At 33.9% G+C, this 18,451-nt stretch overlaps 2 protein-coding genes across 2 annotated transcripts; both read right to left on the bottom strand.

The window, feature by feature from the left end:
- Positions 1–4,248: 4,248 nt before the first annotated feature.
- LOC133298559 (mitochondrial import inner membrane translocase subunit PAM16 like 2-like) lies at positions 4,249–9,890 on the bottom strand. The gene is made up of 4 exons (XM_061497883.1): positions 9,671–9,890; positions 8,953–9,040; positions 4,658–4,791; positions 4,249–4,576 (listed from the first exon to the last, which is right to left on the bottom strand). The coding sequence occupies exons 1-4, from the start codon at positions 9,671–9,673 to the stop codon at positions 4,451–4,453; spliced, it is 351 nt and encodes a 116-aa protein (XP_061353867.1). The 5' UTR covers positions 9,674–9,890; the 3' UTR covers positions 4,249–4,450.
- Positions 9,891–11,557: 1,667 nt separating this feature from the next.
- On the bottom strand, positions 11,558–18,217 carry LOC133298562 (uncharacterized). The gene is made up of 3 exons (XM_061497885.1): positions 16,465–18,217; positions 12,411–12,472; positions 11,558–11,620 (listed from the first exon to the last, which is right to left on the bottom strand). Exons 1-3 carry the CDS (start codon positions 18,215–18,217, stop codon positions 11,558–11,560), a joined length of 1,878 nt encoding a protein of 625 aa, XP_061353869.1.
- Positions 18,218–18,451: the final 234 nt, after the last annotated feature.

An 18,451-nucleotide genomic window follows, 5' to 3' on the forward strand; every position in this document is an offset into this window, starting at 1 on the left:
CGTGTGTCCCAAAATGTTGACCGCGTGTCGCCGACACGCACAATTTGAAAAAAATAACGAGTCGATGCTCTGGAGATCGCCACCTCATCTACTAGTTAGTCACCACCTATGATGCACGGACACTGACACGGAACACGACACGACATGCCGACACGTTAATTCTAAAAAATGGCATATTTCGACACGTTAGGACACGTTTTGATATTAAATAATATTTTTAATATATATAATATAATTTGTATTTAATAGATATAACAGTCCATAATAAATAAGTCATATAACCAATCAAATATTCAAATTTCATAACATAAATATAAACAAAAATAATTTTTTGTACCTTGTTAATTTTTCATCTCAAATTTCATAACAGAAAAAAATTGATTTATAAATGATTTTTTTATTTATTTAATAAAATAAAATTAAGACTAAAAAAAAAATGTGTCCGAGCGTTGACCACGTGTCCGAAAAAGTTGATTGCGTGTCGAAAGAATATGTCGGAGAGTTGACCACGTATCCTAAAATTTTGACCGCGTGTCGGAACGTGTCGGAGCGTGTCTGTGTCGAATAGGGTTGGCAAAACGGGCCAACCCGGCTCGACCCGGCCCAACCCGCATTTAGCCCGAAAAAAATGGGTCGGTCGGGTTGGCTCGAAAAAAAAACGAGCCAGAAAACCCAACCCGGCTCGACCCGAGTCGGGTTAGGGTTGGCTCGCAGGTTGGCTCGATAATCAGCTCGTGGGTTGGCTCGTAAAAAAGCTTACGGGTTGGCTCAAAAAAAGCTCGCGAGTTAGCTCAAAATGATGCTCGCGGGTTGGTTAGCTCAAAATATTGGCTCACGGGTTGTCTCGCGGGTTGGCTCAAAAAATTTAATTTTTGTGGTTTGTTCTCCTGTATAAAATTACTGTATTTTGCAGTCCAACTACAAGTAGAGTAGTTTACAAAATCCAAAAATATTAAATGAAACACAAACCACTCCACGAATCACAGGAGTCAGTTATCATGATTTTCTGAATTACTCTAACTCACGATAACCATAAAACGTATATAAAGCCAAAAAATAAAAAATAAAAGAAATCCATTATATATTTCAACGATAAGCATCTAGAATCAAAAACCAATCATGAAAAAAAAAGAACATGCAAAAGCGACCAATATAGTAAAGTCCATCAGTGGAAAATCCATCAGTAAAGTCCATTGTATTTTATTAAAAAAAAAAAAAAAAGTAACCCGCGAGCTGGCTCGTTAGAGCCCGGGTTGGCTCGGGTCGGGCTAAAGCGAGCTGGCAGCTCATTTTTACCAACCCAACCCGGCTCGTTTTGTGCGGGTTACGAGCCAACCCGACGGGTTGGCTCATTTTTGCCACCCCTAGTGTCGAACATGTGTCCGACACACCCTTTTTCTAAAAATTTGCGTGTCCGGATATTGGAGGTCACCACAATCACCATAAGCTATCAATCATCACTGTTATCATCGACTACAACCCCCCAAGTACCATCCACAACTTGCCACCCCCTACCATTGCCACCCCCTACCATTGTTCAACCCCAACAATTGTCATCGGTGACTGTTGGCCTTGCTACCAACAACTGTCTCACTAACTGCCGCCATCATCAGTTAGCCACCATAATTGTGACCGTATTATTGACGTCATCACCATTATACTTCAACTAACCACTCCTTACTTGCCACAATTGCGCCAGCTACCAATATTGAAAATTAATTTAAAATTTAATTTATAAAAATTTATGTGGTGAGAATATGATTATTTTTATTTGAAAATGTTTATAAATAATTTATGTATTTTAATATATTATTTAAAATTATGACTTTTTAATTTTTTTTATAAATTTAAATAAGAACTAAAGCGCAAATAAGTTAAAAAAATAGTTTAAAGATAAATTTTAAAAAATCATATAAAATTTTATTAAAAATAATTTTTTATCCATTTATTTTATATCATAATATCGTATGATTCGTCTCAAATATCGGATATGATAATATTATTTTATCAGATGACTTATCTAGTGCAAAAATCACATAATATGATATGAGTTTGTTTAGCCTACGATCCTAATCTTATTCAGCCCTCTTATCATATCTTGTTCAGCCCTCTTATTTAGCCTACGATCCTTAATTTTTTACTTTTTATTAAATTAATCATAAAAAATTAATGACATATAAATATTTTTCAAATGTAAATTTTGATTATTACATAACACCAACTATTTTATGAATAAAAATTCTGAGAATGAGATGTCATATTCTAAAGATCAAAATATATTCTAGATCTCAACAAAAACTTACAGCAATATTTAATATGACACTCAAACAGAGTGGCCTAACCTATTTAGGCACAATCTATTCGGAGAAGCGGCCAAAATTTGAGTGCCCCAATTTATTGTGTGAATCTTCCAATTCCAATAATACATATTTCTTTTATTAAAAGTTAAAAAAAGTGAAATTAGTCTTTTTAGAGTGAGTAAAATAAATATAATCAGGTGGATAGTTTGTTTATTTTTTTAAACTTTAATAGGTGATATATTGAATTTATTTTTATTTTTTTGGTGAGCATATATTGAATTTTTAGTTGTATAGGATTACGGAACAAATTATTTTCATTATCATCCCTTATTAAAGTTAAAAAAGAATAATTCCCTAATAACATTTATTCTACCAACTACTTTATGATTAACACCGCATTAATTTTACTTATTTCTATTTTTATTAAAAGAGTTTATACTATAAGATAACCCAAGATTTATTCCTATTTGTGCATCTGTGTTCAAATATTTGAAATTTCGAAATATTGTAGGATTACTAACTTCTAAAATCAATTCGTAATTTTGTAAACGGGTTTGCAGTATGATTATTCGCAATTACATAAGTAATTTACGCTATTCGCATTTATAAAATGGTAACCAATTTCAATTTTTTTTTTTTAATGTTTATTGGGATACATTATGCAAAACCCAAAATTTGCTACTTTATATGTACTACAAATATAATACATGTGTGAAATGTGCAAGGAAAGTTTCACTTTTGATTGTCACATTAATATTTGGGCACCATAAACCTTGTGTAAGTCGATAACTCTTTGACAATTAGCTCCAAATGAAATAAAAAAAAACGTGTTTGATTAACGATAGGAGCAGTATAAGGATAAGCATGAACATGATATGCTTCACCATCAATTGATGTGACATTGGTTAAAATATTATTATTCAATAGTATTACAATTTGAAAATGATATAGAATTTGTTTGTCTTATTCCCATCAGGCAATAGTGGTTTTTGAGATAATACATATCACCTTGACTCTGCGTACAAAAATATTAGATTAAATCAATCTTCACAAACCAGAAGGCATGGTAAAATACAAATTCGAAGCTTATATATATGTATATTTAAACCCTTCGACTAATTTACCCAAATTCTCATTTTTTTATTTTTTATAAATGCTAGTTATGTGCTTATTTTTTTATTGTATTTTTACCGATGCTTCTAATTTATTCAAAAACATTTCTTTTTGAAAGACAACAGAAGGGATTTGGAACACCATCGACAACAAGAGGATTAGCAAAAGACGGCTAAGAAGACGAAAAGTAAAGGTGGACCTGATTCGACCCTAACTGATTTTTTTTACCTTAACCGAACCAGACTAGTTTAAATCGGTTCTGTTCAAAGAACCAAACTGTTTCATTATCCAATATGTTGAGAACTAGCTCAGAACTGGTTCATATTTCTAAAGCAACTTATAATTTATAACCAATTCCAAATCAATTTGGATTTTTCAAACCGGCTCTTTTGGTTTGATTTAATTTTTTAAATTGAATTATAAAAAGATTTGATGTTTCTAATGTGATAAGAGATAAAATTTATTTCTTACACATACATAAAAATATACAAAGTCTATATGAAACTATATAAAGAGAAAAGAGAAAAAAAAACCCCACATATTTATGTATATAAAAAATAATTTTATCTCTTATAAGATAATACATATTAAACCCTTTATAAAATCAATTTGATTCTCAAAACTGATTCAGAAAGAAAATGTAATTCGAATCACTTCAGTTCGATTATTTTCCACCGCCCTAAATTGGGAACAATAATAGCATGTACACCTTTGTGCAATAGAATTTGCAAAAGACAACGAAGATGAACACGTTTTAATATGAATATTAGTAACGATGAACATGAAGGTCAAGCAGATAGCTTCCAAAATTTTGATTACACTTTAAAAGTGAAAACATGAAGCTGTTTTTAACCATCAATATTATTGATCACTATTCTCTTTAATAATGTAATAACACAGCTTCAGTTCTATAAATAGCCTTCATTATTAGCAGTCAATCCCCAACTAATCATTTACACTCTTTTTTAAGTAACAGAAATTTTAGTTTCATACACTTTCGATCGCACAAATGGTATACAACTTGGTGTCCAAAGTTCTCAACTAGCAGTACCCTGACTCTTGCTTTGTTGGATAGACTCTAGACATTCCTTGGCACGATGAACTTTGGACTGGAGGTAAAAACTCCCATTCTTTGCATTATTCTCAAACAGTGTGTCATATTTCTGCAAGGAAGAAATGTGTCTAGGCAAATTATTGAAACAACAAATGGGTCATAACACCACAAAATAGATAATGTAACTAACCTTCGCAATCTCTTCCCAGGGAGTTTCCTCAGTAACACCAAGGATTTGCCGAGCCTCTTGCTCTGTCATCACTTTGCCAGCTCTGCGAATAGTATTTTGTATTGTCTCTTGTGCAACACCATTTTTTGAGGCATCTGGAACAACATAATGTTGAGAAAATGAGAACTCAATACAAGTTAATATTCTGTTGTTAACAGAGTTAGGTCCTAATCCCCCACCAACCCTCTTATTCCTGCTAACCTAGACCCTCTTGGGGCCTCTGCTTAAAGGATGATATCCAAAATTTTGCCAACTATACAGGAATGATGATAAGTCACACCATGAAGTTACAGAAGCAAGTGATATAACAGATGTTAAGGAAGGAGACTAGTTTATCAGAAAGCAGTTTGGATGCTGCCTAGAATATACTATAAGTTGATCCATCTGCTGGGAATGATCATAGAGTGTTGCCACAGTAGAAGGCAAGATGTTCACAGTTCACACATTATCTATAGATTATAAAGACCCCTAGAATAAAATCCCTAAAAGACTTTTGCATCATAAGGGAGTATAGCAGATATTCAAACGAACATGCAACAACACACAAGCCCCAATAAGATGTGAAATTATAAACTATTGCGGTTTCATCCTTTAAAGCCAGGTAGGGGGAGATGCAAAAGAGAAATGGTAGGAGAATATTAAAGAGAGTTCAGGGTAAATGTAGCATCATGAATCTATGATACAGAATCAAGCACAGTGGCTTACTAGAATCCATGTAGCTGATTCCATCAAGTCAAAATAAGGTTCGGTTGATATTTTGTATAAAAGAAGAATGATTCAGAGAAGTGCAAAGGAGGAGGATAAGAAATCCTCCTAGAGGTAAAAATAAAGCAAAACCAAGAAGAAGAAGGAGAAAGGAAAAGATCTCTCTGATTGAAAGGTAGTTCCTCGGAAGGTTTATCAAAGGAGGCATCATTCTGGATCATAGCCAATTCAGAGTGCTAAAATTGGTTACTTGTCCCATGCTGATGTGCTTGTGTGAGAGAAAGTGGAGAATCAGGGAGGATCTCCTCTGTTATTTGTTTTGGGCATTGTTTTACCTACTTAGAGTAGGTCGGACATTGTTTTGGGGGATGATTAGTATTGAGTAATTGGTTATTCCTCGAGAGAGACCAGAGACACTCCAGGTATTTTGTTTCCTTTTCTTTTATCGTTTCCTTCTACTGCATTTCGCTTCAGTCATTTTCAATTCCGGTGTAAAGATCTTTATTATATTAATACAGAATTTCCAGCTTTTGTAGTGTTTCTTTCTTATTTTCCCTTTTGTTACTTGGTTGAAACTATCGCTCTCCAATTTGGACATCCGTAAAAATGGGCTATAACCCAAACTGTCAAATAAAAAATGAGAAAAGAAGATACGTCTGGTTGAATATTCTGTCATTTTGTTCCATCCACAAGTACCAAATCCCTACCACCAAAGCACAAAGCCAAAGGGCTTTACACTCCTTCAAACAAAAATGCTATACTGATTCCAAAGCTTGCAAGCAACTTAACAATACAAAAGAGATGATTAATACTCTCTGAGCTTCAATAAACACAAACATCAAGAGAAATAGTCATGCAGGGCTTGAGTCCAAAATACCACTTTTATTAATTCTATTAAGTGCCACAATTCAAATAAAAGTTTTAACCTTAAGTAAACTTCTTAAAGAATCAAAAGGTCAAGTATACTATCATGTGTGAAATTATCAAATCTTATTATACAGATTTCAGATGAGAAACTGTCACTTTATTCAATCTAACATGACGATCAGAATTATGGGTGTACTTAATAGTCATACATAAAAAGGGAATTGGTCTTATGATCAATTCAGTAACAAGGAAGGAGCCTTAATCTTCCACAAAGTCTTAGATATCTAATAAATTTAAGTAGTTTGACTATGAGTTACAGAATGTAAATATAATTTGCAGATATAAGAAACAGATCAGTCACATGCTCAAATCTCCTAAAAGCTTAAGATTTTAGGTTAAGGCTCATAAAACAGGTTTACTCTCAAAAGCTTAAGCTTTTAGGTAAAGGCTCGTTAAAGGTTTTATATCTAAAAGGCCACAATCCTTCTATCTGGCCAAACAGAAAACAAAAGAATTACTCAGTAACATAACTAGGTCAGCAGCCTCTGTTATTGAGGTTTCATTAAAATGAGTGTTATGCAAAAACGCCCTAAAATGGAAATTTTATAAAGCATCTGAACCCTGGAGAGTGTAAAATAAAAAAACAAGGTTCTGATGCAAATTGGAAAGTTCATAAAAAGGTAGAGAAGAATCAGATAAGACCAAATCAATGTAATGGTTCTCCCAAAATGTACAAGACCATACCTCTATAATGTAGTAAGCAAAGAGAAAAAGGATATAACTAAGAGATGAATTTCCAGGGACTTGCATGACTGCATGAGTACCATTAATGGTGGTTTTTTCATCCAACAATTCTGGTGAGCATCATAAATACTGTTAATTACCTTGTGCCACAGAATGTGTTTTGAAAGGAAATCACCATGATCATTTAACCCAATAGAGCAATGCTCTTCAACAAGTTACCATGACCCAACACCCCATCCTTTTTGGACTTGCAACAAACTTCTAAATAATCAAGTGATGGTTTCTTACAATCCAAACTCCAAATGAAAAGTCTATTAGAAATCACCTATAAACAAAGCTCCTTGTAGAATCTAGTAACTATATCTTAAATGAAACTAGGATCTCTAGCCAAGCCATCTTCCACTCTAACTTTTAATCACACTTTTCTTCCTTTTACAGTTTCACTGCTTGCAATTCTATGAAAGTGTTTGGAATATCGAGTATCTTTGTAACAAGTTGGGTATGATTAACATCTATGCTCCAAATTGAGGAGGGGTGTTGATAATTAAGGATATTAAGCATGGTTGTCAAACTCGCGAGTAAACTTGTATGAGTTTACGCTTCTAAACACCCTCAACGATTCCGATTCACCATAAACTCGTTTTTGGCATTGACTTGTTAGAGACGCCGTGTTTTTTGGCAAACTCGTAAGCTCGTACGAGTAAAACGATTCCACCAAAAACGTTCTGACCCATGGACCCAGATTTTTTGACTCGAAATCCATCAAATAAACGGGATTTTTCAATGCAAAAAACCCTAAATACCTGAAGGAAGCCGCCACCGTTCCTGCTCAGTGAGAGACGACTCCACCATTGGGCTTGACTGTGCTCCACCGTCATCTCTGACTCCGGTCTGTGTGCAGGCGTGCATTCTCCACGTGCTCTGTCCGCAGCTTCGTCTTTGTTCTCCGTTCCTAGGATTCACCGTTGTGCCTTCACCGACGCAGGGTGGTGTTCTTGCTCAATCTCTTATGAGCTGCGTCACAGCCTCTGTTTTGCGCTTCGTTTATGCGTCTGTTTACCAAAGCAGGCTTTGTCGATATTTTTTTTGTTTTCTCTCGTTTTACTTTCAGCTTCTGCCTCTGTTATTTATTACTTAACCAAATTTTTTTTATTTGATAAACAAAATTAGTTTTTTCTTTTCTTTTCTTGTTTTTGCCTCTGTTTCCTTTTCTTTTCTTTTTTGTATATCCTTTTTAATTTACTTGAAAAATCAAATTAGTCCACATTGAAAAATCAAATTAGTCATGCTTTCTCAATATTGCTTGCTGCTGGACCAATTAAATTGTGGTTAATTTTTTTGTGAATTTGAATGTTGTATTTTTTTAGAAAATGTCTTCAAGTGGTATTAATAGTACTCCTTTTCTTGATTATGACTATTGTATGACATTATTTTGCTGGTTGGCTGAATTAAATTTGCTTAATATATTACTTTATATGCATATAAATATATATAAATATAATATGTATCCCGTTGTTACGATTCTGCGATTTACGATTTTGGTTCACCCTTCCGAGTTTGCGTAGACTCTCGAGTTTGACAACCTTGATATTAAGTCTAGCTTCAATTCATCATGCCCAGAGGACAACTTACATCCTCTGTGTACAATATTGTACTTTCTCGTATTGTTAACTTAATTATTTTAGACACCAAAGAAGTCAAACAACAAAGAATACATATATTTCCTCGTTTCTCCATTTCCCTTAGACAACTGAATATAAATGGTTTGGTGCTGGAAAATAATTTAAGCAACATTTGCATATGGTCAAGGAATCAAGGAAACAAACAATAGTTAAACCAAACATCTAGAAATCACATAAATTAATAGAAATCACCAAAACAATTATATTTTGACACATAAATCGTAAATCTATCCACAGAAATAAATTTGGAAAGCTTACTAGCAAGCGCTTGACGATATGCCTGAACAACTGCTCTTGCCAAGATTCCCCCGCCCATCACAATCAAGTTTGCCAGAATCTTTGAAGCCTGCACAAACAATTCAGTTAAAGTTTTGGTAAGGAACAAAGAAATTCCATAAAATTTATTGTACAAAGACCGTTTACAAATAACAGATTCTAAACACTTCTAAGACCACCTCCTCAATCAATACTCTGCTCTTTCATTATTTATTTTCCTTTTAGTACACACCTCAAAAAGCTATTACAATGTTTCAAACCTATGACACCCCAAACAAACTAAGCCATACCCAACTAGCAACCATAACATAATTTGGCACAAATTGCATGCTCAGGGCTATAATGCAAATAAGTACAAGCTAAACCTCTGGGTATTATAAAATCACATAACAGTCAATTGAAAAAAAAAAAAAAAATCCCAGTAACAACTTCTTCCTCCAGAATCAATCTAGGTTGGCCAAACAATACAATAGAAACACACTCTTAAAATCTGCATACATGTAAAGAACCAAATTCAAAATTCCACAACTAAATCTCAAGAGAAAAAAGAGAAAATCAAAAGGAATAATTTCTAATATTCTTTATATGCGCAGAAGCTAAACAACAAAAAATAAACATATTTCTTCATTTCTCCATTTCCCTTGAGAGTCAGACAACAAAATTGATAAGAAAAACGAATAAAAACACATCTGAAGCTTACCATAGCTTGAGAATAAACAAAATGAACCCCTTGAAATCCAAAAGCTAGAATTTTTCTTCTATCTGAATCAGAAATTTTAGGGTTATGCGACCCAAAGAAGAGTGATCTTCTGCAACAACAACCTCGTATTGTCCTCGAGAAGACAAAGAAAAGATGGCGGCAATGGCGGAAGCTAGGGTTCAATTTGGAATTGTAGGCCTATTCGTAACCCCCAGGTAACCAAAAAAACAATGTATGGAAAATTCTGGAAATAGGACAATTATTTAATAATAATAATAGTAATAATAAGGGTAAAGTATTTTTACAGTTACTGGATATAAGTTATCTTCAATTATCTCAAAATTATGTCGTTTTATATTAACGAAGAATGTTTTTGTAATTTTGGGAAAATTAATGAAGGTTTTTCGTAAAATTCATATGATAAAAAAATAAATAATATTACAGAAACATCTTTCATTAATTCAAAACGATGTATAGTTTTGGAGTCATTGAAGATAATTTATCTCCAATGGCCGAAGAAATACTTTACCCTAATAATAATAATGATTTTGCATTTTTCATGTTATAAGATAAGAAATTGGTCCTGCAATCCTTTTATAACTATGTAATACATAATATAATATTAAAATTATTTTTTCTTTCTCTTCATGTTAGCTGGCAAGTTCTGGAAAGTGATTGAAGAGAAAAAAAGAAAAAAAATTAATGTTACAACTTTATACTCCTGAAATACATAGTCATAATAATGTTACGGGACAAGTTTCTCATGATACAACGTTATTCTTATATTTTCCTAATAATTATTGGTCTCTTTCAAATAGTATAATAATTTATATATTCTTATTCGAAGAATGTTATATTTACAAACTCTTATAAATTATACTATATATTAAGGGTAGTACTGTGTGCTGAAATGTTCTACCTCTAACACATAGTATAGTTTAAGAATTTATAAAAAAAAATTATAAATATAATTTTTCCCTTCTTATTCACTCAATTTAAGGACAACTTAACCTTAAAATAACTTTTATCTTTGTTTTTAATAATATTTAATCTTTGTTTGTTTTTAAATTAATTATATTTTTTGATACATTGTTTTCAAATTAATTATTAAGTTTAATTCTTTGGCCATTAAAATGAAATAAAATTATATACATTAAAATAATAAATGAGAGATATATTATAATAAAATCATGTGATGAATTAATAAATTATTAAAATATGGATGATGGATGCTTCTTATTTCTTTTATAAATAAAAAATTCTTAGATAATTATTGTAACACTATTCCCTTATATATGATTTTTTCAATATTTTAAGAAACCACTCCAGATAAAAAAATGCAAAACTTAAGTATAATTAAACAAAATAGCTTCTTTACCAAAAAAGAAAAGTGTAACGGCTTAATTTTGACGTATAGTTAGTGTAAAATAAATTTAAAATATCATTCAAAATAAGTTGTTATATTCGATAAGCTTAACAACACATAAGATGACAAATTTATTGTATGGATCATTGAATGATGTTATAAACAAAAATGTTTACACTTGATCAATCCGGGAGATCGGGAATATCTAACAGGTGGTTGGTATTTGTATTTAGGACCAGTACGCTCGCGGGAGTCTATGAAAGAGATACCGTAAAAGTTAGCAGATCATTGTGCATAAGTAGTAACAATATAGCCATAGCGTTTAGTGTGTGCATAGTGACAATTAAAGAGGTAGAAAGCACAAAGTGTCTATTAGGCAATCTTAAACCCTTATTTATATATTAGTTACTTGTGGATGTAGAGTCTTGATAGAAGTGAGACTATTAGGAAGAAGGGATAAATGACTTATCCTATATCCCTTGGTGAAATGATAATGTACTTATCCGTATCCCTTCAATTTGTCACTTGTTGAGAACTATAGGTCCATAAGATGGGTCCAAAACAGTTTCCCTCATTCCAGCAGTCTGAAATTTTGAATTATTGATATGTAATGTTGCCTTGTGTACCCCAATTAAGTTCAGTTCCTTTATGCTTGAGGTCCTATTTGTCGATGATGGGCTAGTGGCTTTAGGCCGCCTTACGCAATGTATCTCGTGGTTGAAACCTAGCTTTCCTTTGTAGGTTAGGAAGTTCACCGCGTTACTAAACCTTGCAGTGACTGACTGGCTCGCTTGGGGTTATGCTAATGAAGGGTCGTAGCTAGGTTGCATCTTTTGGAAGAGGTCTGGATTTGTTTGATTGGGGGTGCCATGTTGTGCTCTTGTGGAATTTGAGCAGTCTACCTCTCAGTGCTGACTGGCTCAGGTCATCCACGTGTTGTGACTCTTGGTTTCCATGCATTTGATTTGATGGCTACACCTTTACACATGTTATTCTTCCATTGGTGCATCGTGTTTTGAAGAAGACTTTCCCCAATGAAGATCTAGAGGAAGAAGTTTATATGAAACAACTAGAAGGATTTTCCTCTACCTATGGTGAGCAATTGGTGTGCAAGCCGAAGAAATTTATATATGAATTGAAACAAGCCTCTCATTAATGGTATAAAAAATTTCACGATGTTATATTTTCATTTGGTTTTGTAGAAAATTCCATAGATCAATTATATACTAGAAGGTCAGTGGGAGAAAAATTTGCTTCCTTATTATATATGTGGATGATATTTTCCTTGCAACCAATGATAAAGGTTTTCTATGTGAAGTGAAACAATTTCTCTCTAAAAACTTTTACATGAAGGATATGGATTATGCCTCTTACATTATTGGCATCAAGATACATAGAGACATAATAAGAGGTGTTCTTGGTTTGTCTGAAGAGACCTATATCAATAAAGTTTTGGAAAGATTTAGGATGAATGTTGTTTACTAAGTGTAGCCCCCATTGTGAAGGGTGACATGTTTGATTTAAGCTAATGTCCAAAAAATGATATTGAGAGGGAACAAATGAAGAACATTCCCCATTATTCAATTGTTGCAAGCCTTATGTATGCTTAGATCTGCACAAGACCTGATATTACTTTTGCAATCAAAAAAGTAATCTAGGTTTAGACCACTGGAAAATTGCTAAAAAAATGATGAGATAACTTTGAGGGACAAAGGAAAATATGATGTATAGACGGATTGCTTAGAAGTGACTGGCTACTTAGATTAAAACTACGTTAGTTGCATTTATTAATGAAAATTAACTTGAAAATATATTTTTATACTAGCCAGTGGAGCCATGTTTTGGAGAATTGTCAAGCAAAATTTGATTGCTACTTCCACTACAAAGGTTGAGTTTGTTTCTTGTTTTAAGGCTACCTCATATGGTGTATGGATAAGAAGTTTCATTTTTGGGCTTAGAGTTATGCATTCTATTTCTATGCCATTAAGGATATATTGTGATAATTCAGTTGCTATATTTTTGGCTAAGAATAAGCAATAAGAGAACATGTTAAAGATAAAACAGTGGTTTTGAGCACATTAGCACTGGATTAATGAATGGTGATCCTTTAACCATTAAATTTAAGGATCATGTAGAAAGGATGAGACTTGGTTCCCTTATGCTATTTTCATTGTAAGAATGATATTATTTTCATGAAACTCTACTTGTGATGTTTTTCATTTAGTTTATGCACATTCACATTTGTTTATTCATTAAGTTATATGGACTTGAGAAATATAATGCAGTGTAATATATAGAAGATAATACTCATATATATATTACAAGACATATCGTTATGATTCATGTATTTTGTTTCTCACTCTAGTATATGATAGAATATGTGGACTGAGTGGGAGAATGTTCGTACCTTTATTTTCAGTAACAAACCGAGGAATAAGTCAAGGATGTAGTCCACAAATTTTCAACAACAATACCCATCCATCTCCATTTTTTTAAGCCACACTCACGCATAATGGTAAAAAAAATGAATCCAAACAGCCCACATTTAGTGCACACCACTATTGACTTACACCCTGATGGCAAGGGTCTACATAAGGTGTGGCTTCAAACTTTAAAGCCCCTAAATTTACTCTTGAATTATTACTATACACTATATGTTCTTGAAAGCTAGAGCTTGGAAGACTCATAAAGACTCATGGACTACTTCAACCCATTTTCGAAAAGCAATGGCAAAAGGTATTTATAACTTAATTTTAATGCATTTGATCTAATTGCTTTAATATTATGTATGAGCATGATTAGATCATCAAGGTATGTTAGAATTAGCATATATCATATATTGAAACAATAATATCCAGTTTATGAGTATCAATTTTTTACATTCAGCAAGGTCATAGTCTTCCATTTATTTTTTTGGCCTCTTTCAAAGCTATTTTTGTGTTATTCTTTAAAATATGGTACTATTGCATTTGTTGGTATCAACTATTATTGTGCAATTCTGACAAATAATACTCATGGAATGAAGCATTCATGAGAATAATTAGCTTATATGCAAGGTCATGGCCTAGTGGATCACCCCGTTGGGTGTTCCCCTTCCTTCTAGTTCCATCCCGCCCATTTCAGCAAAAATATGCATGCATATTTGAGTTTTCTGATTTGGTTATGATCTTGATTTTGAATTGGTTCCATTATTATTTTTGCAGGGCTAATAGTGCTTTTAAGTTTGATTGTTTTTCCTGTTTTACTTGGTAAATTGAGGGCATAATGGCAAGCTTATTGTAGGAAGTAGAAGGGCAGGGTAGGGGCAAAAGAAGTAGAGCATTACCCACATAACCATTAAACCAGAAAGGTTGGAATCAATCGCTAGTTTTAGAGCTATATTTTATTTTCATCACAATCTTCATCATGAATGGATTTTACTAGTTGTCTTACTTTGTATACAAGTTACATGCTCCATGAGTTCATAACGTGGGTATTAATAGCCTTTATTATGAAAATAATAGTTGTTTCATTCGATATACAATTATACATGAAGTGATATTAGTTTGCCCTTCATATAGGTCTATGTAAATCTCAGCTTGATTTATGATGTTTCCTGTTTGTTTCTTAGTTCGTGTATCCATATATAACACTTGGATCAATTTTGCAAATTATGTTTCAATATTTCAGATCTTACGTACCTAACACATTTACCCCGTTTTTTTCTCTTTTGATTTACTTTTTTATTTTCATTATATAAGTTAAGAGAGAAGCCTTAGTATATATATGTTTTATATTATTATATGAAATACAATAACTTGGTGAATGGATCCAAATGTTCTTCACTTTATAGTACCAAATGTTTTATTCGCACCATATGAATGTCAATATTCGTGCTCAGAGAGCTAATGATACATGCAAAACTACGTTATTTGTTCTTGTATTTCAACATTGTCAATTGTATAAGGCACATGCCCGCATGGTTTCCACACGGACCAACTGTCCACATGGGTGTTTCTTTCTTTTTCTTCCTTTCTTTTTATTGGAATAGAAGAGGGATTTCTTGGTAACTTTGGGAGTAAGAGAATTTTTAATTTACTTTATCTGGTAGTCGAATACTCATGGTAGGAGTATTGGAATACTTTTCTGGGAAGAAAAGTATTCAGATACCTTTGAAGAAGTATTCAAATACTGGAGAGTATTCGAATACAGTAAGGATAAGTATTCGGATACTTGGTAGTATTCGAATACTTTAATGAAAGTAATCGAATACTTTCTGGAGAGCTGGAGTATTCGAATACTACTCGTGAAGTATTCGAATACTTCATGCAGAAACAGCATGTAATGAGTTAAAATGGGTAGGAAAGACTTAATCACTTAATGTAATCTGAGCTATGATTATTGATGAGTAATTATGGTATGGGCAGATTGTAATTGTGCTGTTTGTGGGCCTTGAGCTGTGTGGACTCTTGGTTTGGATAGCTAGCTTACAAGGTAAGCTTTCGTGTCCTCGGTTTAGCCATGTTGTGGTTCCACCATGTCCCATGGGGGTATGGTTGTATGCATGCTGTGTTACATGCTTTGAATATTTGAAATGCTGTTGAGCTTTATGTGTAATGGCTTTTAATATGCATGTGTTGTTCCATCTTGACGGTAAACCTGAGTATGTAGCGCCATACAAGACGGTGATCCGGGGTGGATGCAAGTAGCGTCTTGCACTAGTGTGGGTATTTGGCGTATGTAAATCCTGCATTTCTCTGGCCAGTAGAATAGAATTGACACACATGACATGATTATCTGCTGCATCGCACTGTTTTAGAAATGATATTGATGAACTGATTTTAAACTTATATTGCACATGTAAGTGAGCTTGGGGTGGAAGATCCTTGAGGAACCCTTGCCTTACTGAGATTTCTTGTTTAGAGATCTCACCCTACGTTTGGGGAATGCTTATTTCAGGTTCAGGTAATTTAGGGGCTGATGTCTCTGGCGGCGAGAGGCCAGAGCTTAGTTGAGGATGATTACTGTTTATATGCTGGCATGACTGGATTTGGATGTTATTTATGTTTTTCGCTATTTATGATTATGTTGTTGTTGAGACTGATGTTAGGCTTGTTGCCTTATTTGAGTGAGCATGTGGATTGTCCATGACACTTTCTGTTAGTACTTTTAGATTGGAGTTGTATAACCTGCTAGTTGGTCCGGCCTACTTGTGGTAGTTCCGTGATTTCTAGAGACACACTTATATTATCTATGTTATGAGGTATTTCAGTTAGCTGTTTTATTGCAATTACATACAGGCAATGTTTTATTAATTGATTAATAAGCAAGTTGGTAATGATAATGACATCATAATTGGAAAGAAAAAGATATTCCGCATTTTTAATTAAGCGCAGCTTAATACGATAGTATGATAACATTACCTGATATATACAGGGTGTTACAGTACCTGCTTCTAAATGAATCGAATGATCTAACCCTCTGAATGGTGGCAAACCACTAGGTAATGAGAACACCTGCTGAAACTTCAATAAAATGGACCAGATAAGGGGATGGATTTCAGCTTGCAGAGCTAACAACTCAGGAATAATTGCAGCCTCTAGAGAAGAAGCAGTGTCTGCAGGCAGAACATTACAACTTGCCCATTCCTGAGTAAGAAATGTATTCAAACTAGAAGAAACAACCACTGCATTAATACCTTGTAACAAAATTGATTTTCCATCCCAAACAAATTCCATTGACTTACTGATATAGTAATGAGTAACCTTCCCTAACTGTTCCAACCAAGGCATACCCAAAATGATGTTGATGTCAGAAAGATCCAAAACCCAGAGATTACACACAAACTTGTGCCCTTGAATCAACAAAGGTACCTTTAGACACCTTTTTTCAGAGTACATAACATCACCATTTCCAAAAAATACACGAATTCTATGGGAATTTATCATTGGTAAAGACAATTTTACAGCTAGATGGTGTTGTATGAAATTATGGGTGCTACCTGAATCAACTAAGATGGAGAAATCCATACCTGCCAATGCAGAAGTAAACATTAAGGCACGGTAATGATTATTGTCCCTCAATGCATGAAGAGAAGCATCTGTTGCTTCACCAATAGACTTTTTAGCTTGCCAAACGATATGTTCCTCATCCAAGTCCTGATCAACCACATCCTCCTCTCCCACCAAAAGCATCAACTTATTTTTGTTTGGACAGATGTGCTTAGAACTCCATTTGTCATCACATGTATAACAAAGACCCAACTCTCTCCTCTTATGTAAATCAGCATTCATAACCCTCTTCATTGGATTAGGAGCTAGCAAGGACAATCTATGTGTGGTACTACTCATTGGTCGAGGTACATTAGAACTTGGAGATGTATTAGGTAACACAGGATTACTGTCTAAAGCAGGAACATATTTGGAAAAGAACTTCTTAGATGCACCTTGGAAAGAAGTTTTCAAATCCCCAAAATGATCATTATAAGCCATGGCCAATTGAATGGCTTGATATAAGGACAGAGGTTCCCTCAACTGAACAACACTACGTAATTCAGATTGAAGACCCGAAACAAAAAAGTTCATGAGAAGATCATCATATAATTCAGGTATTTGGTTAACTAATGCTTCAAACTGTTGAATGTAAAAACGAAGAGAAGATGTTTGAGTCAACTTGGACAAAGCACCTTTCAGATTTGTAAAACCCGAAATGCCAAAGCGTTGGCGAAGAGCAGCAGTAAAATCAGGCCAAGCCCGAGCCTTACCCGTGTTGAAGGTCCATTGAAACCAAGAGGCAGCCATGCCCTCCATTTTCAACCCAGCCAAAGCAACCTTTGTTTCATCCGGAATCAACTGTAAAGTGAAGAAAAGCTCAGCTTTGAAAATCCAATTATTAGGATCAGTGCCATTGAACACTGGAATCTCCATGCGAACACCCTTAAGCAAAGAACGATGATCCATGGTTTCTGGTCGATAGGAATTGTGCGGAACAGAAGAAGAATAAGTATTGGAATTACCCTGCCTCTGCAGTTGATTAGCCATAATAGTTTCCTGTAATTGTTGCATATGTAAAACTAGTATAGAAATCTGGTTTCTGGTGTCATTAGCTTGCACCGTGGCTTGCATGCGAAGCTCTTCCAGATTTGTGTCCACTCGTTGCTGAAAAGAATGCAACTCCTCCGATAGTTCTTGAACCTTCGTCATGGAAGCAAGAATTGGAGAATGAAATGAAAGCACCAATGTTAGGTTTCAGAAACCTAAGGAACAGAACAGAAAACGAAAGAGAAAGGAAGAAACAGAATTCCTGTGTATTGATATTGAATGAATGCTTCAATCGTTTATTACAAATGTTATATACCCCTCAACACTAATCCAATCGACCCTTTCATGTACACATGTGGTATAACTAACTAACCACCTAAGATCACTTGCAAGAGA

Source organism: Gastrolobium bilobum, unplaced genomic scaffold (assembly GCF_033153095.1).
Source record: "Gastrolobium bilobum isolate Gb01-03AN ecotype WA unplaced genomic scaffold, APGP_CSIRO_Gbil_v1 utg943, whole genome shotgun sequence".
In the NCBI taxonomy this organism is placed as follows: Eukaryota; Viridiplantae; Streptophyta; class Magnoliopsida; order Fabales; family Fabaceae; genus Gastrolobium; species Gastrolobium bilobum.